Genomic DNA, 27,694 nt, shown 5'->3' with positions numbered 1-27,694 from the left:
TAAAGGGTCTTGGCCTGAAATGTCGACAGTGCTTCTCCCTATAGATGCTGTCTGGCCTGCTGTGTTCCACCAGCATTTTGTGTGTGTTACCTTATATTCCATCTGGCTAGCCTTCAACTTGATGGCATGAACATTGATTTCTTAAACTTCCAGTAATGATGTGTTCTAAATGTAAAGTAAATACTGGAACTTTCACCCACTGTTTTCAGACTTGTCTGAAACTTCAGGCATGCTGGAGTGATACTTTGGGTGAAATGGAAAAGATTCTGAAGATGGAGCTTGAACTGGACCCATTGTCTTTTAGCTTAGGCTTACCCAACAGTCGTATTATTAATGCACATCAGAAAAAGCTTTTAGCATCCTGACTTTTTGTGCGAGGAAGAACATATCTGATAAGGCCCCTGGACTTTTTGGTTGGTGTAAATTAATCATGGAATGCATTTCTTTGGACTTTTTGACATGTACCGTACACTCAAAATCAAATAGTTTTTATAAAACATGGCAACCTTATCTGCGGTATGTAGATGTAAACCTATCTGCTATACTAATAAGGGCTTTTGTACAGGTTGTTATGGTGATGTCTATATTTTGATGGAAGTGTTCTGATTGCTGATATCTTTGAGGGGAAGAAATGTAAATGTATTTGGAAATTGAAAGTTTTGTCATGCTGAGCAAAAAAATCTTTAAAAAACTTCCGGTAATGACTACCCCCACCCTCCCACCCCCCGTCTTCTCCTTCACCAATCCCCATCCCCTTTTCCCTCTCTCACCTTATTCCCTTGCATGCGCATTGCCTCCCTCTGGGGCTCCTTCCCTTTTTACTTTCTTCCATGGCCTTCTGTCCTTTCCTGTTAGATTTTCCCTTCTCCAGTTCTCTATCTCTTTCACCAATCAGCTTCCCAACTCTTTACTTCACTCCTTTCCCCTCCCAGTTTCATGTATCACCTGGTGTATCTCCCTCCCCTCTCCCCACCTTTTTACTCTGACCCCTCGTCTCTTTTTCTCCAGTTCTGCTGAAGGATCTCAGCCCGAAACACTCACTGTTTACTCTTTTCCATAGACGCTGCCTGGCCTGCTGAGCTCCTCCAGCATTTTGTGTGCGTTGCTTGGATTTCCAGCGTCTGCAAATTTTCTCTTGTTTGTGATCTTTATACATTCGACAGTTTAGTGGAAGTTCACTCCTCTGTTTCAGAATTGCCACTGGACATAGGAAGTCAAAAAGTGCTAAGCCACTTAACTCAAAATCCATTTCAGATCTGATGCAAGATCTTAATCTGAAATAAGATCAGTTTCATTGTCTCTTCAGATGCTGCTGATGGACTGAGTTCCTCCAGCAGTTTGCTTTCCCTCTCCAGATTCCAACATCTGCAGTCTGTTGTATCTGCTTGCACTGTAGGAGATGCTCTGAATTGTTCAGACAGGTAGCTGGATGCTTCAGAGCATAGAACATTACAATGCAGTCCAGGCCCTTTGACCCACAATGTTGTGCCTAACTTCAAACCTAGTCTAAGAATAATCTCACACTTCGCTCTCACAGCCCTGCCCCCATATTTCCACCATCCATATGCCTAACTAAAAGTTTCTAAATGCCCCTAATGTATGTATCTGCTTCTTCCACAGCCCCTAGCAGGGCATTTCATGCATTCACCATTCTCTGTGTGAAATAAACTGCCTCTGATATCTCCCCCTATACTCCCCTCCCATCACCTTAAAATTATGCCCCTGGTGTTAGCTATTTCTGTACCAAGAAAATGTCTCTGGCTGTTCACTCGATCTATGCCTCTTATCATCTTGTACACAGCTATAAAATCCTGTCTCATCCCCCTTCAGTCCAAAGAGAAAAGACCTAGCTCACTCAGCCTATCCTCATAGGACATGTCTTTCTTTCAGATGGAAAGGTGACATTGTAGGAAAATCATTGTCAAGGTGGTCATAGGGCAACACTTCTTAATACATTGATAATGAATAATGAATGTAAGAATGAAAAGGCATTGCACAGTCTATTCTTGTAATTACTTTTATTATGAATAAGATTTATTTTGATATACAAAAATTGGAAGTATTTAAGATGGAGATAGTTACACAAGGCCTAAGAGCATTCTAACTGTATGCATCGCAGTCTGGGATGCAGAGGCCGCTGCACAGGATCAACAAAGCTGCAAAAGGTTGCAAACTCAGTCAGCTCTATTACGGGCCCTAGCCTCCCCAACATCAAGCACATCTTCCCTCGATCACTAAGGGACCACGTCACCCAGGACATGCCCTCTTCTCATTGCTACCATCAGGCAGGAGCTACAGGAGCCTGTAGACAAACATTTCTTTTAAGAACACATCTTCCCCTCCACTGTCTGTTTTCCAAATGATCAATGAACAAACACACGAAAACTACCTCAATATTATGCCCCCTTTTTGCTCCATTTGTTTCATTTAATTTTTAAATATATATTTCTTATTGTAATTTATAGCTTTATTCTTATATTTATTCTGAACTGCTGTCACAAAACAACAAATACCAGAACATATGCCAATGATATTAAACCTGATTCTTATTCTGATTTATTCTGTCCTGACGAAGGGTCTCAGCCCGAAACGTCGACAGTGCTTCTCCTCATAGATGCTGCCTGGCCTGCTGTGTTCCACCAGCATGTTGTGTGTGTTGTTTGAATTTCCAGCATCTGCAGATTTCCTCATGTTTGCTCTTATTCTGATTTTCTGTTTTTTGTTAAGATCAGAGAACAGAGGGTTAAGGGGAAATGGAACAGAAAGAAGATCTTAGGCCAGCAGAGATCAGCCATGATCCTATTGAATGTGGGTCAGTCCCGAAGGCTTTGCGTGCCCTTGTATGAGTTTGTGATGCGCATTTTGTAATTTGTATTGATCAAACTTAGACAGCTCACCAGGGAATGAGTGATTTAATTAACCAGTGCTGCCACACAGTCATGTTTAGATGAGAACTGAGCAAGTATTGCATCTGGGAGATGTGCCCCGGAGGCTTAAGCAAAATCGTTACACGGTTGAGATCACCAAGAAAACATTATAATGTCATAACTTACATTTGTACGGTTGTTTACTTTGTTAGTGGTGTTGGGGAGGGGTGGGGGAAGAATGAGGGATTTGCAAAGCACAACCAGATCCTGACAGTTGCTCTGTCTGAACCAGTGACCAGATCAATAATATTTTCTGTTGAATTCCTTTATTCAGAGGGTAGTGAATCTGTAGAATTCATTGCCACAGAGGGCTGTAGAGGTAAAGTTATTAGTTATATTTAAAGCAAAGGTTCTGAATTTGTGAGTGTCAAAGGTTACAGGGGGAAGGCAGCAGAATGGGGGTGAGAGGGATAATAAATCAGCCGTGATAGAATGGTGCAAACTCAATGGGCTGAATGGCATATATCTGATCCTATGACTTATCATTTACGGTCTTGTTTCAGAACCTACCTGACGTCTGAAGCCTTGTTATTTATGATGATAAATATACAAATGGCTGTGACAAGGTGGAAACTTTGATCAACAACCAAAGGAATAGACAGGAAGAATGTGGTCTCCTTCTCCAGGCTGAATTAAACACAACAGAGCCAACACAATAGATAATGATTTGAATTGTCACACAGCAGGTATGTGACTAGGAACGGAATTCAGTCATTTGGCTCTTCAAGTCTGTGCTTTCATTCCATCATGTCTGAGTTTTATCCCTCTCAACCCCATTCTTCTGCCTTCTTCCTGTAACCTTTGACACCCTTACTAACCGAGAACATATCAACCTTCACTTTAAATACAGCATATCCAATCACTTGACCTTGCTAGCCACCTGCAGCAAAGAATAACAGATTCACCAACCTCTGGCCAACAATATTCCTTCTAATCTCTGTTCTCAATGGAAATCTGTGTATCCTGAGGCTGTGCCCTTTGATCCTGGACTCCTCCTGCTCTTAGAAATATCCTCTTCACATCCATTCTATCTAGTTCATTCAACATTTGATAGGTTTTAATGAGATACCTCCTCATTCTTCAAAACTCCAGTGTGTACAGGACCACTGCCATCAAAGGATGCTCAAATATTAACCCTTTCATTCCCTAGATCACTGTCATGAGCCTCCTGTGGACCTTGCCCAATGCCAGCACATATTCTCTTAGAAAAGTGGCCCAAAATAGCTCTCAATACTCCAAGGACAATCTGACCAATGCCTCACAAAGTCTCAGCAATACACTGTTGCTTTTATATTATAGTCCCCTCAAAATACCTTCCTGATCTATTCTGCATGAAGAGCTAAAGAGTGCTGGTAATTTTATGGTGTTTTTCATTTCCAACTTTTTGCCAGCAAAAATTATTCCTTTATTTCCTTCTTATCAATTCTCTAGATGGTTTCTCCAATCAAAACTGTAAATGTGAGGGAAAATATCAGAAAAAATTATAATTTTATGGTGACAATTTTCAAAATGCCTTCCAGGCTTCAGAGTGGTTTATCCCTGAAACTTACACTGCACCAACTCCATACGTACCTACCGAATACCAAAAGGCCTAGATAGAGTGTATGTGGAGAAGATCAAAGGTTCAAATGTTCAAAGGTCGAATTTAATGTCAGAGAAAAGTAGACAATATACATCCTGAAATGCTTTTTCTTTGCAAACATCCACAAAAAAGAGAAGTGTCCCAAAGAATGAATGTCAGAACCCCAAAGTACCCCCAGTTCCCCCCTCCCGCATGTAAGCAGCAGCAAGCAACGATCCTCCCCCTCCCCCGACCAGCAAAAAAAACACATTGATGGTTCCAATAGTGGGGGAGACTAAGATCAGAAAACACAGAAGGACATGAGGAGGATTGACTTTAGCCAGAGGGTGGTGAATCTGTGGAATTCATTGCTACAGACAGCTGTGGAAGCCAAGTCACTGGGTATATTTGGAGCAGAGATGGATAGAGAAAAAACTGTATTTTGCCCAAAGTTGGGGTATTAAGTACTAGAGGGCATAGGCTTAAAGTGTCATAGGAAATTTTCATGTGGATCTGAGGGGCAAGAGTGTGGTACATATATGGAAGCAGCTGTCAGAAGAAGTAGTTGCCTCAGGCATTAATATTAAAAAGGCACTCGAATACATACATAGACAGGAAGGGTTCAGAGGGATATGACCAAATCTGTGAAAATGGGACTAGTTTAAATGGGAATTTTGGTCAACACGGATGAGTTGGGCTGAAGGGCCTGTTTCTATGCTGTATGACTCTGTATCTGTGAATAAGACAAAAACACATTTGCAATTGGAGTAAATTTAATAAGTTTCCATCTAGTCTCATGTTCTGGCACTCATCACACAAACCAAGTGGACCATGCAAACATTTCCACACTACCAAGCAGACACTTGGAAAACAGTGTAGGGATGTGCCTGGTCACGCACCTTGCTAGAAAGAGTAAAGGTGTGGAATATTTTCTAAACAAGAAGCAAATTCAGAATCCAGGGCGCAAGGAGACTTGGGAGTCCTCAGGCAGGTTAACTTGAAGGTTCAGTAGGTGTAAAGGAAAGCAAGTGCAATGTTAGCATTCATTTCAAGAGGACTCGACTATAAAGCAGGGATGAGGCCATAAGAACTGAGGCTTTATAAGGTTTAGAAGAATGGGGCAGGGGGGATCTCATTGAAACCTACAGCATATTGAAATGCCGAAAAACATTGGAGGTGGAGAGGATGTTTCCTACAGTGGGGCATCTAGGACCAGAGGCCACAGCCTCAGAAAAGAAAGATGTTCCTTTAGAACAGAGATAAGTAGGAATTTCTGTAGCCAGATGGTGATGAATCTGGGGATTTCATTGCCGCAGATGGTTTTGGAGGATAAGTTATTGTGTATTCTTAAAGCCGCAGTTGATAGATTCTTGATTAGTAAGGACATCAAAGGCTATGGGGAAAAGGCAAGAAAATGGGATTGAGAAAGAAAATAAATCAGCCATGATGAAACGGTAGAGCAGACTAGATGGGCTGAATAGACTAATTCTGCTCCTATGTCTTAAGGTCTAAAATCTGATCCACCCTGTGCCTCAGTGTCTGTTTGGAATATACGTGAACCTCCTGCCATCCTCTTCCTGCCTTTCCTTTCAAGTAGAAGCAAATGTTAGCAAACTCAAGGGGCAGGCCCTCCCAGAGGAGAGCAAACGCTACTAAAGCCCAGTTCTGGCTCTCTTGGTTATTCTGTTAGCCACTCATGTTTTTGAAAATATTGGCAAATTTGAGAGGGAAGGGAGTTGCAAATCTTCAGAAAGAGCAACATCAGAATTAGGATCAGAATCTGGTTTAATATCACTGGCACAGGTTTTGAAATTTGTGGTAAAGCTGCACAAATGGAAGGGACAGCCCCTCTACTGAAGGGGCTTATCATGTCCATTCAGGGTCAACTCCCTCACCTTTGGTCCCTGCTGATATTCAGTTCTGTCATGTGTCTCCAAGTAGCTGTTCGCATGCAACAGTGGCAACACCCCAGTACACCGCTTCAACAGTCAAGCTGAACCAGGTGAGAGTAGTCGGCGGCCTTATAACCCTGTGTGAAAGGGGCATGCCTGTCCTAACATGCAAAGTCAGCTCTGGCACACTTGGCTGATGAGATCTACAGTGAGATCCAACAGCTATTAAGGCAGTATGGCAATGATCTATGGAGAGCAAAGACACAGAAGGCGTCATGGTTATCCAGTGCAACCAAGTAAGACACCATTTTGTGATGCTTGTTCATACCAATGGACCTGGACTTTTGAAAATTGAGAGCGTGGAACTGCCCCAGTGCAACAGTTTTTCCACTCTAAAATCTCTCCCACACTGGTTTCCTGTCATCATCAGATATGATGGACAACCAACAGTGAAACACATAAAATCCCTATAAATTACAATAAGAAATATTAAAACACATAAATAGTGCAAAAAGTAGTGGGTTAATGTTCATGGGTTGGTAAGCTGTCAGTTCAGAAATCTGACAGTGGAGGGGAAGAAGCTAAAACATTGTACTTCCTCCCTGATGGTAGTAATGACAAGAGGACATAATCTTTTTGAGGCATTGCCATATTCTTCTACACTGCAATTCTACCTCTTGTAGTTATACTGTTATCAACAATTTTTGCAATTCTTTTTGAAGTCTTTCAGATTGCACCACTATCTTTGCACCATTCTTCTATTTTGCACTCGTTACTCTATTTATTGTTGTGGTTATTATTGCCATATGTACTATTTATTCTGTGAGCTTCATATTATTTCATAGTGTCGCTGCCCATAATCTGAATTTAAACACTCTATTAACCGAAAGGAAATCTCTGAGGAAAGGGAATTCAAAAATTCTTATAATATATGATGTAAGAATAATCTAATAAATCATCAAATACACATATCAGATAAAGTCCAGATTAGACAGAGTTCGATAGAGCTCTTAAAGATAGCAGAGTCAAGGGATATGGGGAGAAGACAGGAAAGGGGTGCTGATTGTGGATGATCAGCCATGATCACATTGAATGGTGGTGCTGGCTAGAAGGGCCGAATGGCCTACTCCTGCACCTATTGTCTATTGTGATTCAATTCAAGACAATCTCTCTCATCCTTGGTTTCAATGTGCAATATGTCAATTAGTGCAAGACACCTGATTTTAATCAGACAGGGGAAACTTCAAACTAAATGGATTTTTTGGGAAAGGTTCTGCCCGTAAGATATTGCTTGGTGTTCTGCTCTGGTTTTAGCAGGATGATGTAACATTTGGGAACAAATATGCAGATGAGTAGGCCAAAGCTGGAGGCCAAAATGGCAAAGATCTCAACAGCCACGGCGTACTTCCCAGGAGAGCTGGCATAGGCTGGTATGAAGGCCAGCCACACCGCACAGAAGATCAGCATGCTGAAGGTGATGAACTTGGCTTCGTTGAAATTATCGGGGAGTTTCCGAGCCAAGAACGCGAGAACAAAGCTGAGACATGCCAGAAAGCCAATGTAACCCAGTACACAGCAGAAGGCAGCCACCGAGCCTAAATCGCACTCAAAGATAATCTTCTCCTTATAGTACTTGGTCTGCTTCACTGGGAATGGGGGGGCAAGGAGCAGCCACACCAGGCAGGTCACCAGCTGGACTGCTGTACAGACCAAGACCCCCAGGATTTGCTGCAGGGTCCCGAACCATTTCATCACATTGCTGCCGGGGAGAGTTGCCTTAAATGCTATCAGCACTACCAGGGTCTTGGCCAGTACACAGGAGATGCAGAGAACGAAGCTGATGCCGAACAACGTGTGCCTGAGCACACAGGACCAGACTGAGGGCTGCCCGATAAAGGTCAAGGAGCAGAGGAAACACAGAGCCAGAGAGAAGAGAAGCAAGAAGCTGAGCTCGGAGTTGTTGGCTCGGACGATGGGGGTTTTCCTGTAGTACCAGATCACTCCCACCACGCCCATTGTGCTGACCTCTCCCAACAGGGACACAGTTGTCAAGGTGATCCCCATGGTACCATCAAATGACAGGAACTCCAGATGTTTTGGGATGCACTCATTCCTCATTGGGTTGGGCCAGTCTTCTGGTGCACACGGAATACAGTTGAGAGAATCTGAGATAATATTTTAAAACATTGTTAAACAGTTTGCAGATCACTATTAATCAGTACATTAATTGAATGCAATTGGCATTGCATGCAAAATGGAAGGCTATGTGGAAGGGAAGGGTTAGCTTGACCTTAGAGTAGGTTAAAAGGTTGGCACAAAATAGTGGGCCAGAAGTTCTTACTGTGCTCCACAGTTCTAGGCTCTGTTATTGTTTTACCTTGTTCTACCCCAATGCACTGTGTAATGATCTGATCTGTATGAACAGTGTGCAAGACAAGTTTTTCACTGTATCTCCGTACATGTGACAACAATAATAATAAACCAGCCCAATATGGTAAAGTGTTCAGAGACACAGGGACTACAGGTCCTTGAACCTCAAGTAACTGACAATCTCAGTGGGTCAGGCAATACCTGTAGAGGATCAATGTTTTGTGACAAGACCCTTCATCTGGACTGAAAGGTAGTGGGGAGATGATCAGGTGAGGGGGATAGGCAAGACAAGAGCTAGCAAGATCTCACCTGGACCCACCAGTTCTTGTTTCACCCCTTCCACTCACCTCCCTATGCTGGCTATCACCCCTCTATCTCTCAGTCCATAAGTGAGGGGTCTCAACATGAAACATTGACAGTCCATTTCCCTCCACAGTTGCTGCCTGACCACTGAGTTTCTGCAGCATCTTGTTTGTTTCAGGGCCTATTTCTGATGAATTATGAACTTTGATAAACAGGTGACTTTAGTTCTTGGAAAACACTTAGTATCATCACCATCTTCAGACAGAATAGATATAGCACAGCTCGAAGTTCCCTCATCCTAAACCAATCCAAGTTGTTTACTCTACATCATTGCAAAGGAGTTTGTTCTTTCTGTATTGTGATGTTCATGAGTATTACTCATCTCTCAAACCCACTATTGAGAAAAACCAGGGCATCAGATAAATGGGTTCACCCCAATATCCAATGTTGTGGTGTCTAATACATCAATACAATGTGTACGCAATACATCCCTCCACACCATTGGTGCCATCTACAGGGGACACTGCCAACCAAAGGCAACATCTATCGTCAATGACCTCCATCATCTAGAGCATGCCACCTTCGTGCAGCTACCAATGGACATGAGTTACAGAAGCCCCACACCAAGTTCAAGAACAGCTACTTCCCTTCAACTATTTGGTTCTTGAAGCAACTGGCAAGACACCAATCACTACAGCACTACAGTTTAGCAACACTAATCATTTTACACTAAAATGAACCTTTTATTTGTCTGAATTGTGTTCTTTCTAGTAAAATGTGTATAATTTGTTAGTCTTGTGAATGCGGCTTATGTGTGGAATGAGCTTCCAGTAGAAGTGGTAGAGGCAGGTTTGGTATTGTCACTTAAAGTAAAATTGGATAGGTGTATGGACAGGAAAGGAATGGAGGGTTATGGACTGAGTGCGGGTCAGTGGGACTAGGTGAGTGCAAGCGTCGGCATGGACTAGAAGGGCTGAGATGGCCTGTTTCCGTGCTGTAATTGTTATATAGTTATATGGTTATATGATGCTATGTCTGGGTGAAGATCCTTCAATTAAGCTTTTCATTGCACCTGTGCACACATGTATTTGTGACAGTAACCTCAATCTTGATTTTGTTTTACTTTTGTTTACCTGATCTAGAAAAAATATCTCTGGTCCTTCATCTTCATGGGATCTAAGTCACTACACAATGATACTGTGAGAGTCCCTTCATCAGAAGACTGCAGTTATCCAAGGTGTTAGTCACCATCTCCTTTGACAGTAATTCAGGATGGGCTGTTGCCAATGAAGCCCATAATCCACAAACAAACAAACTAAGAACCAGAGGAAACTTCACAGTTGTAGTAGTAGTAGTATCACAAACACAGGAAAATATGCAGGTGTTGGAAATCCAAAGCAACACACACAAAATGCTGGAGGAACTCAGCAGTCCAGGCAGCATCTATAGAAAAGAGCAGTCAGCGTTTCGGGCCAAGACCTCTCATCAGCCCGAAAGGTCGACTGTTTACTCTTGTCCATAGATGTTGCTTGGCCTGCTGAGTTCCTCCAGAATTTTGTGTGTTGCTCAGAATCAGAGAATGCAAACTCAGAATAGAGGGATGTCCATCTAGAACAGAGATAAGAAAGTTCTTTAACCAGAGAGTGATGAATATGTGGAATTCATTGCCACAGACAGCTGTTCAGGCCAAGTCACTGGGTGCATTTAAGGCAGAGGTTGATAACGATTCTTCATTAGTCGGGGGTAAAAGGTTATGGGAAAAGACAGGAGAATGAGTTTGAGAGGGAAATGGACCAGCCATGATGAAATGGGAGCAGTAGCCTGATTCTGCTCCTGTATCTTTTGGTCTTACAGTCTGAATGTCACATTGTTCAAAATAAATTAAATTAGGGAGATTTTAAAACAGTAAGCACAAGAACTGAGGTGAATATACACTTAGTAGCCACTTTAGTTGGTACACTTGTCCACCTGCTCATAGATACAAACACCTAATCACCCAATCATGTGGAAGCAACTCCATGCATAAAAGCACGCAGACATGGTCAAAAGATTCGGTTGTTGTTCAGACCAAACAGCAAAATGAGGAAGAAATGTGATCGAAGTGACTTTGAGCATGGAATAATTGTTGATACCTGATGGACTGGGTTGAGTATTTCAAAAACTCCTGGGATTTTCACACACAACAGTCCGTTTAGCTCTCTGAGAATGGTACAATAAACAAAAGAAATCTAGTGAGCGGCGCTCCTGTGGATGAAAATGCTTTGTTAATGAGAGAGGTCGGAGGAGAACGGCCAGACTGGTTCAAGTAACTCAGATAACAGAAAAATTACAACAGTGGTGTGCAGAAGAGCATCTCTGAACTCACAACACGGCAAACCTTGCAGTGGAAGAGCTACAACAGAACACCGCAGACATACACTCAGCGGCCACTTTATTAAGTACAGGAGGTACTAAGTGTATTTAAACTAATAACTAAGAAAACAGGGGTAATCCTTGATCCTGACTTAATTTCCATTTCCACGTTCCACAGCATGTGTGACCCTGCGGGATCAATGACTCCTTCAAACAGAACATTTCTCACAGTGCAGACCCTTCACTCATGATATCGTGCCAACTTCTTAAAGTATTCTAAGATCAATCTAACCTTTCCCTTCTGCATAACCATCCATTTTTCTATCTTCCATATTCCTATCAAGGAGTTTCTTAAATGCCCCTAATGTATCTGCCTCTACCACCAACCCTGACAGGACATTCCATTGCATCCAGCACTCTGTGTAAAAAAACTAATCTCTGACATCCCCCATTTATTTTCTTCCAATCACCTTAAAATGATCCCCTGTTTTTTTCTGCCCAGAAAAAAAATAGTTTCTGGCTATCCACTCAATCTATGACTTTTATGAAGGAAAATTGGAAACTTATAGAAATAGAGGTCAACAAGACATTCCTCTTCAGGAAATTGGCCAACTCGCTTTCGAACTTCCTTGAATCTGACTTTTATGCAGCATGTTTCAGGTATTAACTTGATGCATAAAAATTATTTTTCATCTGTCATCAGCCAACGAATTGACACCAGGGGGTTATTACTGGGAGAAACACACCATCAGGAGGCAAAACATACCTGTTTCATTGCTAATTTCACCATCAGCACATGCCAGGCAGTCAAAGCAGCAGATCTGTTCTCTGGTCCGACTTGCTTTCCTTGTTCCTGGGGGACAGCTTCTACTGCAGAATGACTCTGGAACCTGATACATTAAGAAAAAGGCAAAAAGTAGGAATTGTCCTGATGGAGGGTCTCAGTTCAAAATGACAACCCTTTATTCCTCTCCATAGATACTGCTTGACCTGCTGATTTCTTCCAGCATTACTCTGGATTTCCAGTATCTGCAGAATCTTTTGTCTTTGTGATAGAAATTGTGTGTGATCTCAGCACAGTTTGCAGTACAAAGTACTGGTTAACTTTCATCAATCCTATGGAATGCTACCCTCCTAACTCTACCTCTCTCAGTTACTCCATTATTGACACTACAGTTTTTCTTTTTGAACAACCGTAGTTTGCATTACTAGCTTTTGCACCATCCTTTTCTGTGCTCCGTGCTGTATTATTGATGTATTCATTATGACTCTTTACTCTGTGAACTTCACAGATGAAATCTCATTGCACCCTAGCGCATAAGACAATCTGGATCTGAAGATTTGGGGTATATGGTGTAGTTATTTGGAGTATTGTGTGCAACTTGGGTCACCTACCTATGGCAAAGAATGAAAGATCACAGATAAAATTTTACAAAGATGTTCCCAGGACTTAACAACCTGAGTTATAGGGAAAGGTTGATTGTATTTAAAATTTGTTTCCTGGTGTGTAGGAGGATGAGGGGAGATTTGCTAGAGGTACATAACATTTGAGGAGTATAGAAAGGATAAATGCAAGCAGGCTTTTTTTCACTGAGACTGGGTGAGTCTAGAACTAGAGGTTGTGCGTTTTAGGGTGAAAGATGAACTGTTTAAGGGGAATACCTTCACTTAAAGGGTGGTGCAACTGTGCAACGAGCTGACAGTGGAAGTGATGGATGAAGATTGATTTCAACACTTAAGATAAGTTTGGATAGGTACATGGATGATAGGGGTATGGAGAGCTATGATCCAGGTGCAGGTTGATAAAACTAGGCAGCATAATAGTTCAGCACAGACTGGATGGACTGAAGGGCCTGTTTCTGTGCTGGATCGTTCAATGACTCTATGATTCTATTTCTTCCATTTGTGATGTGCTACAAAACCTGTTAAAATGCTGCCTTATTTCTATTTCTATATTGGAGAGGGTGTGAAGAGGTTCACCAGAATGTTACCTGGATTACAGAAGATCAGCCATAAGGAAAATTTGGACAAACTTGTATTGGTTTCTCTAAAGCTTCGGAGGCTGAGGGGCAACCCAATAGAAGTTTCTAAAATAATGAAAGGCATAAATAGAGTAGATAGTTAGAAGGCATAATACTAGAAGGCATAATTTTAAGGCAAGGAAGGGGAGAATTAAAGGTGGTTTATGGAGCAAATTTTTTATTACACTAAGAGTGAGAGATGCCTCGACTTGTTGTCAAGGAAAGTCATGGAAGCGCATACAATAGCAACATTTAAGAAGCATTTAAACAGGCACATGAAGAGGCAGGGAGTGGAGGGACACAGACCATGTGTAGGCAGATGGGGCTAGGAACTACAAACAATCTGCCGGAAGAACTCAGAATCAGAGTCAGGTTTATTGTCACTGACGTATGCTGATAAAATGTGTTGTTTGCAGCAGCATTGCAATGCAACACATAAAATATATGATAAATTACAATAAGAAATATCTATAAAAAATTAAATAAGTAGTGCAAAAAGAGAGTAAAAATAGTGAGGTAGTGTTTATGGATTTATTGTCCGTTCAGAACTAGGATAGCAGTGGGAAGTAACTTTCCTAAAATTTTGAGTGTGTGTCTTCAGGCTTCTGTACATCCTCTCTGATTGTAAGAACAAGACGAGGGCATATGCTGGGCGATGATGGTCCTAAATCATGGATGTTGCCTTCTGTGAGACAAAGTGAGCAGCATCTGAGAGAAGAAAGGAATTGTTGCCATTTTGAAACATTGACAACACCTTTGCTCCACAAATACTGATCACCCCACTGAATTCTTCCAGCAGAATGTTTGTTGCTCTAGATTCCAGCATCTGTAGTCTATAAAGTCTCCAAATGGGATTAGTTGAATTGGCATCATTGTCAGCCCAGATATCATGAGCCGAAGGGCCTGTATCTGTCCTGCAATATTCTATGTCCTACATTCTATTTCCTATCCATGTAATACTTTGTCAAAAATATGCACACTACTATTTCATGAGCAATACAAGTCTACTTTCAGCATGGTCAGTGCTGGATACATCTTTGGACAAGATATTTGGTCTCCATATACCTTCATCTAGAGCTAATGTTAGAGCTAAAAATGATTGGCTGATACCCATGTGTAACTGAAATTGTATTATTCACATAATTTGTAAGTAACAAGCCTTCACGCTGTATGTCAATTGAAAAATTTTCCTACCATTATTGTTCTAGATTCTGTTTCCACTTTATAGTTCCTGTTGTGGTTTCTGCTTTCAAAGTTCAAAGTTCAAGTGAAACTTATTATCAAATTATATATATATGTCATTCTACACTACAAGAAACATAATATATTCAGTAAAAGGTAGCACCCAACAGGGTGGACAATAACCAACATGCAATAAAAAGACAATAAAATGTTCAAATGCAAAAAAAAGAGAGAAAATAAATAAAAATAATAAATAAATAAATAAATAAATAAATACACAATTCATATCAAGAACATGAGATGAAGCATCCTTGAAAGTGAGTCCAGTTCAGTGGGAACAGCTCAGTGATGGGTGAGTGAAGTTGAGCAAAGTTATCACTTCTGGTTTAAGAGCCTGATGGTTGAGTGATAGTAACTGTTCCTGAACCTGCTGGTGTGGTTCCTGAGGCTCCTGCACCTTCTTCTTGACGGCAGCAGAGGAAAAAGAGCATGTCCTACATGGTGGGGGTCCCTGATGACAGATGCTGCTTTCCTACAACAACACTCCATGTAGATGTGCCCAGTGCCAGGGAGGCTTTGCCCATGATGGACTGAGCCATGTCCATTATTTTTGTAGGATTTTCCTTTTCTTTTGTCAGTGTTTAATACATGGCCAGGTATCTAGTCTAGCCCAGAAGTTTTCCGTGGGTTTACCCTCATGGAGGATGCTCACACGTTGGCGTCAGAGCAGGGTCATAGTGGCTGTGAGAGCTTGTGAAGGTGCCTCCATGGTCTGATGGTCAAAACGAGCATAACAGGCATTGAGCTGATCTAGGAGTGAAGCCTTGTTGTCACATAGAATATATCACTTGGTTTTACTTTGTAGGGGTTGATAGCATTCAAGCTCTGCCACAGTTGTTGAGCATCCTTAAGTTTGGTCTTCAAGTTTGGTCCAGTTAACTGCCACTTCTACGTAAATTTCTCTAACTTTCCTCTCGTTATCTGCGCTCAATAAATAATATGTCATGTGTCCCAATTTTTTTCCCATTTATTGTTTCTGCATAGTTACTTCTGAAATTAATTTGCTTATATGTGGATCTTGTCAATCAAGAAAATGAATAGAATATAGTCATTTCATTTAATTTCTTTTGATTAAAATATATTCCCTAATGTTTGAACAAATACCTTTATCAAATTTATTAATAGTAAAGAGATTAATACAGATACACTGGGCCAGGACATTTTAGTCCAATTAAGTGGCTGCCCCAATCAGCCAAAGTTTGATGGAAATAGTTAAAAAGCTATAATAATGACAAACAACTATTTAACTGAGAAACAAATTATGTATACAGAACAAATTAGAACACTACCAATACTACTGTTGCTTGTCCATCATATTTGACAATGACAGGAAACCTCTGCTGGAGAATTTTTAAAGTAGAAAATCCATTGCACTGGGGCAGTTCTAGTCTGTCAAGCTCGGAGATCCCGGTCCAGGGGTACTAGTAGTTGTCACAGCTGGGGATTCCCTGGTTGCAATGGATGACAATGACTTCTTCTGTACCTGGCTATGCCCGACGCACTTCACATAGCATTCAGAGCTACCTTCCTGGTTGCTGGATCTCACCTTAGATCTCATTTGCCCAAACTGCTGGAGCTGACTTCACATACTAAGACCAGGGATGTGACCTGCCAGCTACTCTCACCTGGTTTAGCCTGCCTGTCAAAGCAGTGAATCAGGGTGTGGCTGCTGTCGCATACAAACAGCTACTTGGAGCCGAGTCTCTAATGGGGACCAACAGTGACATTCAAGATAACTACCAATTCTTTGTAGTTCCTGACTTGTTAAATTAGTAAAATAGTTTCCTTTTCAATCCTGGCTGTTTCTGGTATTTCTAAGCCTCAATGCTTGAAACTGTCCTGAGCAGAACATTTCTGAATTGCTGTTCTGCTTATTTCTTGCCAACCATCAGTGACAATAACTGCTTTTTGAACACAAATATTTAAAATCAGTTAGCTCTAAGCATGGTGTACTGCCTAATGTCCACACAAGTGCACGCTACTGGCACAAGTTAGCAACTGTTTGGTAACAGTCTCCTTTCCCAATTAAACCACATACTGTCCCAAATAAATAAAGGGAATCCCAGCTATTTTCTCAATTAATTTTTATTCTTTAAAAGTTTTCCCAAATAAGTGACTGCCTTGAAAAACTGATAGCCCAATTAACTGGAAAACATTGTATTAATTTTTTTAAGTCTTTTAAATATACAGATCAGCTCCATGGATAATTTCATTAAATCTGTTCACAATTATTTCAATGAAAAATACTGAACAGTTTATTTTTAATTAGTGCAATTATAAGATTCCAGGCTAATTTCTTTTACAATGAGAAACTGGTGTGTTTCAAAAACTGACTAAACATAGAAACATAGATAACCTACAGCACAATTCAGGCCCTTCGGCTCACAAAGCTGTGTCGAACATGTCCTTACCGTAGAACAACCTAGGCTTACCCATAGCCCTCTATTTTTCTAAGCTCCATGTATCCATTCAGGAGTCTCTTAAAAGACCCTATTGTTTCTGCCTCCACCACTGCCACCAGCAGCCCATTCCATGCGCTCACCATTCTCTGCGTAATATACTTATCCCTGACAGCTCCTCTGTACGTGCTTCGAAGCACCTTAAAACTATGTCCTTTTGTGTTAACCATTTCAGCGCTGGGAAAACACCTCTGACTATCCACATGATCAATGCCTCTCATTATCTTGTACACCTCTATCTGGTCACCTCTCATCCATCATCACTCCAAGGAGAAAAGGCTGAGTTCACTCAACCTATTCTCATAAGGCACGCTCCCCAATCCAGGCAACATCTTTGTAATCTCCTCTGAACCCTTTCTGTGGTTTCCAAGTCCTTCCTAACTTGAATAACTCCTCAGAACTCACATAACCATGGAAAGGGGATTAAAAACTACCAGGCATAAACTTAAAGTGAGAGTGGAAAGATTGACAAGCTACCTGAGGAGGAGCATTTGAACACAGATGCCGGTGGGTATATGACACTAGCTTCCGGAGGAAATGCTTGAGGCAGGTGCAATAACCAACTTTTACAAGACATTTGGACAGGGACATGGATTGGACATGGTTTAGAGGAAGAATATGGGCTGATCATATGAGACTACTTTAGATTAGCAGTTTTATAGACAATAGACAATAGACAATAGGTACAGAACTAGACCATTCGGCCCCTCGAGTCTGCACCGCCATTCTGAGATCATGGCTGATCATTCACTATCAATACCCAGTCCCTGCCTTGTCCCCAAATCCCTTGATTCCCCTATCCATCAGATATCTATCTAGCTCCTTCTTGAAAGCATCCAGAGAATTGGCCTCCACCAGCTTCCGAGGCAGTGCATTCCACACCTCCACAACTCTCTACGAGAAGAAGTTTTTCCTCAACTCTGTTTTAAATAACTAACCTCTTATTCTCAATCCATGCCTGCTACTGGACTCTCCCAACATCTGGAACATATTTCCTGCCTCAATCCTATCAAATCCTTTAATTATCTTAAGCGTTTCAATCAGATCCCCTCTCAATCTCCTCAATTCCAGTGTGTACAAACCCAATCTCTCCAATCTCTCTGCGTAAGACAGCCCTGCCATCCCAGGAATCAACCTAGTGAATCTACGCTGCACTTCCTCAATTGCCAGAATGTCCTTCCTTAAACCTGGAGACCAAAACTGAACACAATATTCCAGGTGTGGTCTCACCAGGGCCCTGTACAAATGCAAAAGGACATCCTTGCTCTTGTACTCAATTCCCCTTGTAATAAAGGCCAACATTCCATTTGCCCTCTTCACTGCCTGTTGCACTTGCTCATTCACCTTCATTGACTGATGAACTAGGACTCCTAGGTCTCTTTGCATTTCTCCTTTACCTAACTCTACACCGTTCAGACAATATTCTGCCCTCTTGTTCCTGCTTCCAAAGTGGATAACTTCACATTTATTCACATTGAATGACATCTGCCAAGTATCTGCCCACTCACTCAGCCTATCCAAGTCTCCCTGTATTCTCCTAACGTCCTCTTCGCATGTCACACTGCCACCCAGTTTAGTATCATCAGCAAACTTGCTGATATAGTTTTCAATGCCCTCATCTAAATCATTGACATAAATCGTAAAGAGCTGTGGTCCCAATACAGAGCCCTGTGGTACCCCACTAGTCAACTCCAGCCAGTCCGAGAAACACCCATTCACTGCTACCCTTTGCTTTCTATCTGCCAACCAGTTTTCTATCCATGTTGAAACCCTGCCCCCAATGCCATGAGCTCTGATTTTACTCACCAATCTCCTATGTGGCACCTTATCAAATGCCTTCTGAAAATCTAGGTACACTACATCCACTGGCTTACCCTCGTCTAACATCCTTGTTACACCCTCAAAAAACTCCAACAGATTAGTCAAGCATGATTTGCCCTTGGTAAATCCATGCTGGCTCGGCCTAATCCTATTATTGCCATCAAGATATGCCACTATTTCGTCCTTAATAATGGACTCAAGCATCTTCCCCTCGACTGACGTTAGGCTAACAGGGCGATAGTTCTCCGTTTTCTCCTTCCCTCCCTTCTTGAAAAGTGGGATAACATTAGCCACTCTCCAATCTTCAGGAACTGATCCTGAATCTAAGGAACATTGGAAAATGATCCGCTATTTCCTGAGCCACCTCTTTTAGAACCCTCGGATGCAGACCATCTGGGCCGGGAGATTTATTAGCCTTCAGTCCTATCAGTCTACTCATCACAGTTTCTTTCCTAATGTCAATCTGTTTCAATTCCTCTGATATCTTATCACCCTGGCCTATCCATACATCTGGGAGATTGCTTGTGTCCTCCCTGGTGAAGACAGATCTAAAGTACGCATTAAATTCTGTTGCCATTTCCCTGTTTCCCATAACAATTTCTCCCAATTCATTCTTCAAGGGGCCAACATTGGTCTTAACTATCTTCTTTCTCTTCACATAGCTAAAAAAGCTTTTGCTATCCCCTTTTATATTCCTGGCTAGACTGAGCTCATACCTGAATTTTTCTCTCCGTATTGCTTTTTTAGTTAAGATCTGCTGTTCCTTAAAACTTTCCCAATCATCTGTATTCCCACTCATCTTAGCCCTGTCATACTTCTTTTTCTTTAATGCTATACAATCTCTGACTTACTTTGTCAACCACTGTGGCCCTTCCCCCTCTTTGAATCCATCCTTCTGATTGGAATGAACTGCTTTTGCATCTTTTGTATTATCCCCAAAAATATCTGCCACTGCTGATCCACTGTCTTTCCTGCCAGGGCATCCGCCCATTTAACTTTGGCCAGCTCTTCCCTCATGGCTCCGTAGTCTCCTTTATTTAATTGCAACACCGACACCTCTCATCTGCCCCTATCCCTCTCAAATTGTAGATAAAAACTTATCATGTTATGATCACTACTTCCTAATGGCTCCTTTACTTCAAGATCACTTATCAATTCCTGTTCATTACACATCACCAAGTCCAAAATAGCCTCGTTCCTGGTTGGCTCAAGCACAAGCTGTTCCAAAAATACATCCCTTAGACACTCCACAAACTCCCTATCCTAGTGTTCAGCACCTACCTGATTCTCCCAGTTCACCTGCATGTTGAAATCTCCCATAACGACTGCATTACCTTTAGCACATGCCAATGTTAACTCCCTAATCAACGTACCCAATATCCACGCAACTGTTTGGGGGCCTGTACACAACACCCATTAGGGTCTTTTTACCCTTACTGTTCCTCAGCTCAATCCACACAGACTCTACTTCCCCTGTTCCTAAGTCACCCCTTGCTAAGGACTGAATCTCATTCCTCACCAACAGGGCCACCCTACCCCCTCCTCCCATACTTCTGTCTCTACGATAGCACGTATACCCTGGTACACTCAATTCCCAGGCCTAATCCCCATGCAGCCATGTCTCCGTTATCCCAACAATATCGTAGTTCCCCATTTTCATCTGAGCTTCAAGCTCATCTGTCTTATTTCTGACACTACGCACATTCAAGTATAGAATTCTTAGCCCATTCCTCCTCTCTTTGCTTAAAACACTGTCTATTGTACCTAACCCAGCTCCTTGAACTTCCAGTGGGCTAATTGCACCTTGAATTTTGATGACTTTCTCAAGATCACCCAAACCTTCTACACATTTAACCCCATGCTCCTTCTGACCAACCCTCTGTACATGTAACTTTTCCAACACATGTTCTGTCTTACCTTTCTCCTTTACACAATTAATATTTGGGAAACGTGTATTCCCCACCTGTCCCTTATCCTTCATCATATCATCTTCTCTCATATTCTGGATCCCTGCCCCCTGCACATCTTGTTTAAACCTCCCCCCCCCCCGAGCAACACTGTCAAACATTCCTGCAAGAATGTTAGTACCCCTCCAGTTCAGATGTAGACCGTCCCTTCGAAACAGATCCCAACGTCCCTGGAACAAAAACCAATTATCCAAAAACCTGCACCCTTCCTTCCTGCACCATACTCTCAGCCTCGTATTAATGTGTATAATCATTCTATTCTTCGCCTCACTCGCACGTGGCACAGGTAGCAATCCTGAGATTGTCACCCTGGAGGTCCTGCCTTTCAGCTTCACTCCTAACTCCCTGAACTCTCTAAGCAGGACCCCCTCACTCACCTTACCTACATCATTGGTCCCTACATGGACCACTACATCTGGGTTCATGCCCTCGTTCTCAAGAATAGCCTGCACCCGATCTGAGATGTCCCAGACCCTGGCACCAGGGAGGCAACATACCATCCGAGACTCCCGATCTGCTCCACAAAATCTCCTATCTGCCCCCCTGACTATAGAATCCCCTAAAACTATCGCTCTCTTCTCTTCCCTCCTCCCCTTCCTAGTTGAGGGTTCAACCTCTGTGCCAGAGGCAGGACCACTACAACTCATTCCTGGTAGGTCATCCCCATCAACAGTATGGTATACTTATTGTTAATGGGAATGGCCACAGGGGTGCTCTGCTCTCTCTGCCTGCTCCCCCTGCCTCTCTGGACTGTCACCCGTCTGCCTACTTCTTGGATTTTTGGTGTGACTACCTCCTGATAGCTCCTATCTATCTCTGCCTCTGCCTCCTGAACGATCCATCCAGCTCCCGCTCCAACTCTCTAACTCGGGCTGATAGGAGCTGCAGCTGGACGCACCTTTTGCAGGTGTGGTCATCAGGGACAACTGTGTTGACCCTGACTTCCCACATACTGCATACGGAGCACACCACTGCTCTGACTGTCTCCTCCATACCTGAACTAGATTGATAGAATAAGTCTAAAAAGCACCTAGCGACCTTACCTTCTTCCCCTCAGCGAGCAATCACACAGGCTTACCGAAGTCCCCTTATGCCGAAACCACTTAGCCAAAGCCCAGGACTCTGCTTCCACGGACTCCGCACAGGCCAGCTGGGCCAAAAGGCCTACTTCCATGCTGTATAGATCCACCTTCCTCTCTATGCCAGCAGAACTTAAGTTGTTGGTGAGACCAAGCACACAAATTTTTCCAATACAAATTACATAAGAAGACATTCAATTGACATCTATATTTTGAGGGCTTTTAACTAGACATAACAGATATTATGGATAATTAGGCTGCTCATCAAGACATGGTTTAACACAGACGTTCCCAACTTTTTTTATGCCATAGATCCCTATCATTAAACAAGGGTTCACAGACCCCAGGTTGGGAGCTCCGAGTCCATAAAGTCAGTATGTTGGAGAAACCTGAACAACATTCAATAGAATCTAATCATTGACTGCTTTTAGAATCCAGACCGAACATAAATCACACATGGATTCTGTAAATTAGTTACGATGTTAATGCATCTTCAAAATAGGTGAACACAGAACATAAACTCAGTGACCACTTTATTAGGTACACCTGTTCACCCGCTAGTTAATGCAAATATCTAAACAGTCAATCGCATGGCAGCAACTCAATGCATAACAGCATGCAGACATGGTTAAGTGCTTCAGTTGTTATTTAGACCGAATATCAGAGTGGGGAAATAATGTGGTCTAAGTGACTTTGACCATGGAACAATTATTGGTGCCAGACAGTGGTTTGGGTATTCCAAAAACTGTGTATCACTTTGGTGGTTTACCTCAGTCTTTCCACTGGTCCAAACGATAGCCTTTTCATCCAGCTCGAGATCATGGCCTGATGCCGAAGCTGCAGCGTAACGACCCACATGCACATACTTGACTGATCCATCTTCCATCCTCTGCCAGTTCACAATGTCATACGTTGCCACAATATTGCCATTCTCATCAAAATAAATCTCTTCTCCCTCTTTACTGGTGTATCTCAGTCCCTTCAGGTAATGTAAAAGCTTAGCAAAGGGTTACAGTTAGGTCAGATGGACAATGTCTTCACAGAATCAAATGATAAACCATAAAGTAACTGTTCCACCAATACCTTCCCCTCTCCCCATCTTCATATTCCGGCATCTTTCCCCTCCCTTTCCAGTCCTGTTGAAGAGCCTCAGCCTGAAATGTTGACTATTTATTCCTCTCCATAGCTGCAGCTTAACCTGCTGAGTTCCTCCAAACCTTGTGTGTGTTGTCCCACTTATTCAGTTTTGTCAATTCATGATCTCACATCCTATCAGTTCTACAGCCATTCACAGAACTTTAGGGAACTCACAGTTGGACAAAGTGATATATTTCCGTGCTGATACACAAGAAATCCCTCACGCTGGTAAGCTTCTTCCTTTTGCCTACACCTGTTTATCCATCTTTCCTTATATTAATCTACAGTATATTCGTTCACACCTACATTCTTGCTAACTCCATATTACTATGAATAAGACCAGAACACTAGAAGAAAGAGCAGATCAAGTCTGCTCCATCATTCCATCATGGCTGATTTATTATCCCTCTCAGCCACACTCTCCTAACTTCTTGACGTCCTGACTAACCAAGACTCTATCAACCAGTTTTAAATATACACAATGAATTGCACAGATTCACCACCCTCTGGCTAAAGAAATCCCTTCTCATCAAAGTCAAAATCAAAGTAAGTTTATTATCTCAACCCTAATATTCATTTTTCTTGCATCCTTACTCAGTAATTCCATAATAGAATAATAACCATAATAGAATCAATGAAAGACAGCACCATCTTAAGTGTTCAACCAGTGTGCAGAAGACACAAATTGTGCAAATACAAAAATAAGGAAGTATTAATGATAAATAAATGAGCAATAAATAACAAGAATATAAGATGAAGAGTCCTCATTCTAAATGGAAGTCTCTCTACTCTGAAGCTGTGCCCTCTGGTCCTATACTTACCCACGATAGGAAACATACCCTCCATATCCATTCTATCAAGACCTTTCAATATCCAATAGGTTTCAATGAGGTGCCCCCTAATTCTTCTAGGCTCCAGTAATTACAGCCCTCAAACACTCTTCATACGCTAACCATTTCATTCCCAGAATCATTCTCATGAACCTCCACTGGAGTTTCTCCAATGCTTTTTCTTCAACAGAGAGACCAAAACTGCTCAGAATACTTCAGGTGCAGTACGATCAGATTCTTATTAACCCTCGGCATCAAATCCTTGCTCTTATATTCTAGTCCTAAGAAACGAATGCTAACATTGCATTTGCCTTCCTTACCACTGACTCAACCTGCAAGTTAATCTTTAGGAAATTCTACACAAGGGCTCCCAATTCCCTTTGAACCTCTATTTTTTTTAAATTTTCTTCCCAGTTCAGAAAATGGGCTATGCATTTATTCCTTCCACCAAAGTGCATGAACAGACATTTCCCTACACTATATTCCATTTGTCACTTCTTTACCATCTCCCAATCTGTCCAAGTCCTTCAGCAGATTCCCTGATTCCTCAACACTACCAGCCCCTCCACCTACCATTGCCTTGTCTGTAAACTTGGCCACATTGCCATCAATTCCATCATCGAAATTTTGATACATGACATGAAAAGAAGTGGTCCAAACACAAATCCCTGCAGTACACCATAGTCACTAGCTACTAACCAGAAAAGGCCCTTTTTTCTCCCACTCTTTGCCTCCTGCCAGTCAGCCAATCATTTATCCATACAAGCATCTGTAGGGCTCTCAGTACCATTAACTGTGGCATTATCTGTTCAGGCTAACAAAATGGCTTCTCTGTAATGTCACTTAATGCTGTAATGGGTTTTTGTATCTGGAATGTTTGGATTATGACTGCAGATAAGGGGGAACTAACCAATGGAGAATTGTTATTCTATCTTGTATGTGTGAGCTGAGTGGGAGCTCACAGTCTTTTTCAGGAGGCCAGTGAGGAGGACGGACGTGTGAGGAGTGGACAGCTGTTCCAGTGCGGCGGATAGTGGACGTCAGCAGTTCAGAGGGTGGCCGAAGCCTCGGAAGGTCATTATGGATGGAACCAGAGGCATGAGCTCCAACATATTAAGATATTATGTGCACAAACTGATAAACTTACTGATTTGGCGCCTTTAGGTTATCTGTTTCTGTTAACCCATCACTAAGAAATAACTATAAAGTTGTAATTATTTACTCACCTTTGGTGTATTGTCTGGTATTTGTGTTGCAAGCATGAACTGGGGGGACATTAAACCGTATTTACACCAAAGCATTACACTGTTGGCGGGGCAACGGTGGTTCACCCTAGGCGAATGGAGGTAAATTGGGGGCACAGATGCTACACATCTTTCCTGTAATACCTTAAGTTCTTATCTTGTTAAGCAGCCTCATATGTGGCACTTTGTCAAATGCCTTCTTAAAATCCAAGTAAACAATATCCACTTACTTCTTTTGTATACCCTGCCTTCTATTTCTTCAAAGAATTCCAACAGATTTGTCAGGTAAGATTTCCCCTTCAGGAAGCCATGCTGACTTTGGTCTGTTTTGTCACAGGCCTCCAAATACCCCAAAATCTCATTCTTAACAAAGGACTCCATCATCATCCCAACCACTGAAGTCAGGGCAATTGGCCTATAATTTCCTTTCTTTGGCCTCCCTCCTTTCCTAAAGAGTGAGTGACATTTTCAATGTTTCACTCCTCCTGAACCATTCCAGAACCTTTCTATTCTTGAAAGATCATTACTACTGCCTCCACAATCTCTTGAGTTACCACTTTCAAAACCCATGTGGTCCAAGTCACTTATCTACCTTCAGACCTTTCAGCTTCCCAAGCACCTTCTCCTTAGTAATAGCAACTACACTCGTTTCTGCCCCCCAACACTCTCAAATTTCTGACAAACTGCTTGTATATTCCACAGAGAAGACTGGAACAAAAAACTTATAAAGTTTGTCTGCCATTTCTTGGTCCCCCATTACTGCCTCTCCAATGTCATTTTCCAGCATTATATCTATTCTTGCCTCTTTTTTTATTCTTTATAAATTCTCTTCCCAATCCTCTTTGGTTAGCTGGCCTTTGAATTTCATAAATTGCCTCCTTGTGGGTGATTCTGTTGCCTTCTGTTGGTTTTCAAAAGCTTCCCAATCCTCTAACTTCCCACTATTTTTAGCTATGTTATACGCTCTCTCTTTTGCCTTTATGCTGTCTTTAACTTTACTTGTCACCCATGGATGCCTCATCCTCCCTTTAGAATACTTCTTCATTTTTGTGATGTATTTATACTGCACCTTCCAAATTGCTCCCAGAACTCCATCCATTGCTTTTCTGCCATCATCCCTGCTAGTTTCCCCTTCCAACCAACTTTGTTCAGCTCCTTTCTCATGCCTCTGTAATTCCCTTTACTCCACATTAATACGGACACATCTGACTTTATCTTCTCACTCTCAAACTGCAAAGTGAATTCTATCATAATATGATCACTTTCTCTTGTGTTCCTTTAACTTTTGCTCCCTAATCAAATCTGGTTCATTACACAACAGCCAATTCAGAATTGCCATTTCCCCTAGTGGGTTCAACCACAAGCTGCTCATAAAAGCTGTCTCCTAACCATTCAGATAGTGGAGACACATAGGTGTCAGATAGTGTAGAGCACCTATGTGGCCATTCCCCTCAACAATAAACACTCCATTTTGAGTACTGCTGGGGGGTGGACAATCAAAAGGAAATTACTGGAATATGAGAGAGGAGCTTTCCCAGGTGGATTGGAGAAGGATACTGGTGGGGATGACAGCAGAGCAGAGATGGCTGAAGTTTCTGGGAATAGCTTACAAGGCGCAGGATAGATATGTCGCATTGAGGAAGATGTTCTCAAATGGCAGGGTAGGCAACCATGGCTGACAAGTGAAGTTAACAACTGCATAAAAGCCAAGGAAGGGGCAGAGAAAGTAGCAAAAGTGAGTGGGAAGTTGGGTGATTAGGAAGCTTTTAAAATCCAACAAAAGGTTTTAAATAAACTCCTCATCTTTTTTTTTCTCCAGTCCTGCTGAACTGTTTTGGCCCATAAAGTCGACTTCACTCTGGCCTGTTGAGTTCCTCCAGCATTTTGTGTGTTTTGCTAAAAAAGCTATAAGACGGGAAAAGATAAAATATGAAGGCAAACTAGCCAATAATATAAAACAGGATACTAAAGATTATTTTCCAATTATATAAAGAGTAAAAGGGAGGTAAGAGTTGATATTGGATCACTGGAAAATGATGCTGGTGAGGTAGTAATGGGGGACAAAGAAATGTCAGATGAACTTTAATAGGTTTCAATAGATAAATTTAATGTCAGAGAAATGTATACAATATACATCCTAAAAGTCTTTTTCTTTGCAAACTTCCACAAAAACAAAGGAGGGCCCCAAAGAATGAATGACAGTTAAATGTTAGAACCCCAAAGCTCCATCCAACTCCCATCTGTCATGCATTAGCAGCAGCACAACAAAGTCCCCCACAATCAAAAAAGCATCAGCAGCCCCCACCAAGCACTCAAGCATGCAGCAAAGCATTAATAAAAACACAGACTTGCAGTACCCCAAAGACTACTTGTTCACCCGGTAATTCGACATACCACAGGCTTTCTCTCTCTCTAATAAGGGAAAAGGAAGTGTCCCCATTTCACAGTGAGAGGGGAGATATAACAAAGCAACCCACTGATTTATGGTG

At 42.0% G+C, this 27,694-nt stretch overlaps 1 protein-coding gene across 1 annotated transcript in view; it reads right to left on the bottom strand.

The window, feature by feature from the left end:
• Nucleotides 1-7,628: 7,628 nt before the first annotated feature.
• Nucleotides 7,629-27,694, bottom strand: part of LOC132403213 (extracellular calcium-sensing receptor-like) — a 38,075-nt gene continuing 18,009 nt past the window's right edge. The window contains exons 5-7 of the mRNA XM_059986602.1: nt 22,764-22,991; nt 12,172-12,295; nt 7,629-8,545 (exon numbers count right to left, since the gene is read on the bottom strand). Coding sequence (XP_059842585.1) covers nt 7,629-8,545; nt 12,172-12,295; nt 22,764-22,991 — 1,269 coding nt within the window. The remainder of the gene's footprint in view (nt 8,546-12,171; nt 12,296-22,763; nt 22,992-27,694) is intronic.

This window comes from Hypanus sabinus, chromosome 2 (assembly GCF_030144855.1).
Source record: "Hypanus sabinus isolate sHypSab1 chromosome 2, sHypSab1.hap1, whole genome shotgun sequence".
Classification (NCBI taxonomy): Eukaryota; Metazoa; Chordata; class Chondrichthyes; order Myliobatiformes; family Dasyatidae; genus Hypanus; species Hypanus sabinus.
Note: the sequence above shows the minus strand (reverse complement) of the source record. Positions and strands in the feature narration are given on the sequence as shown.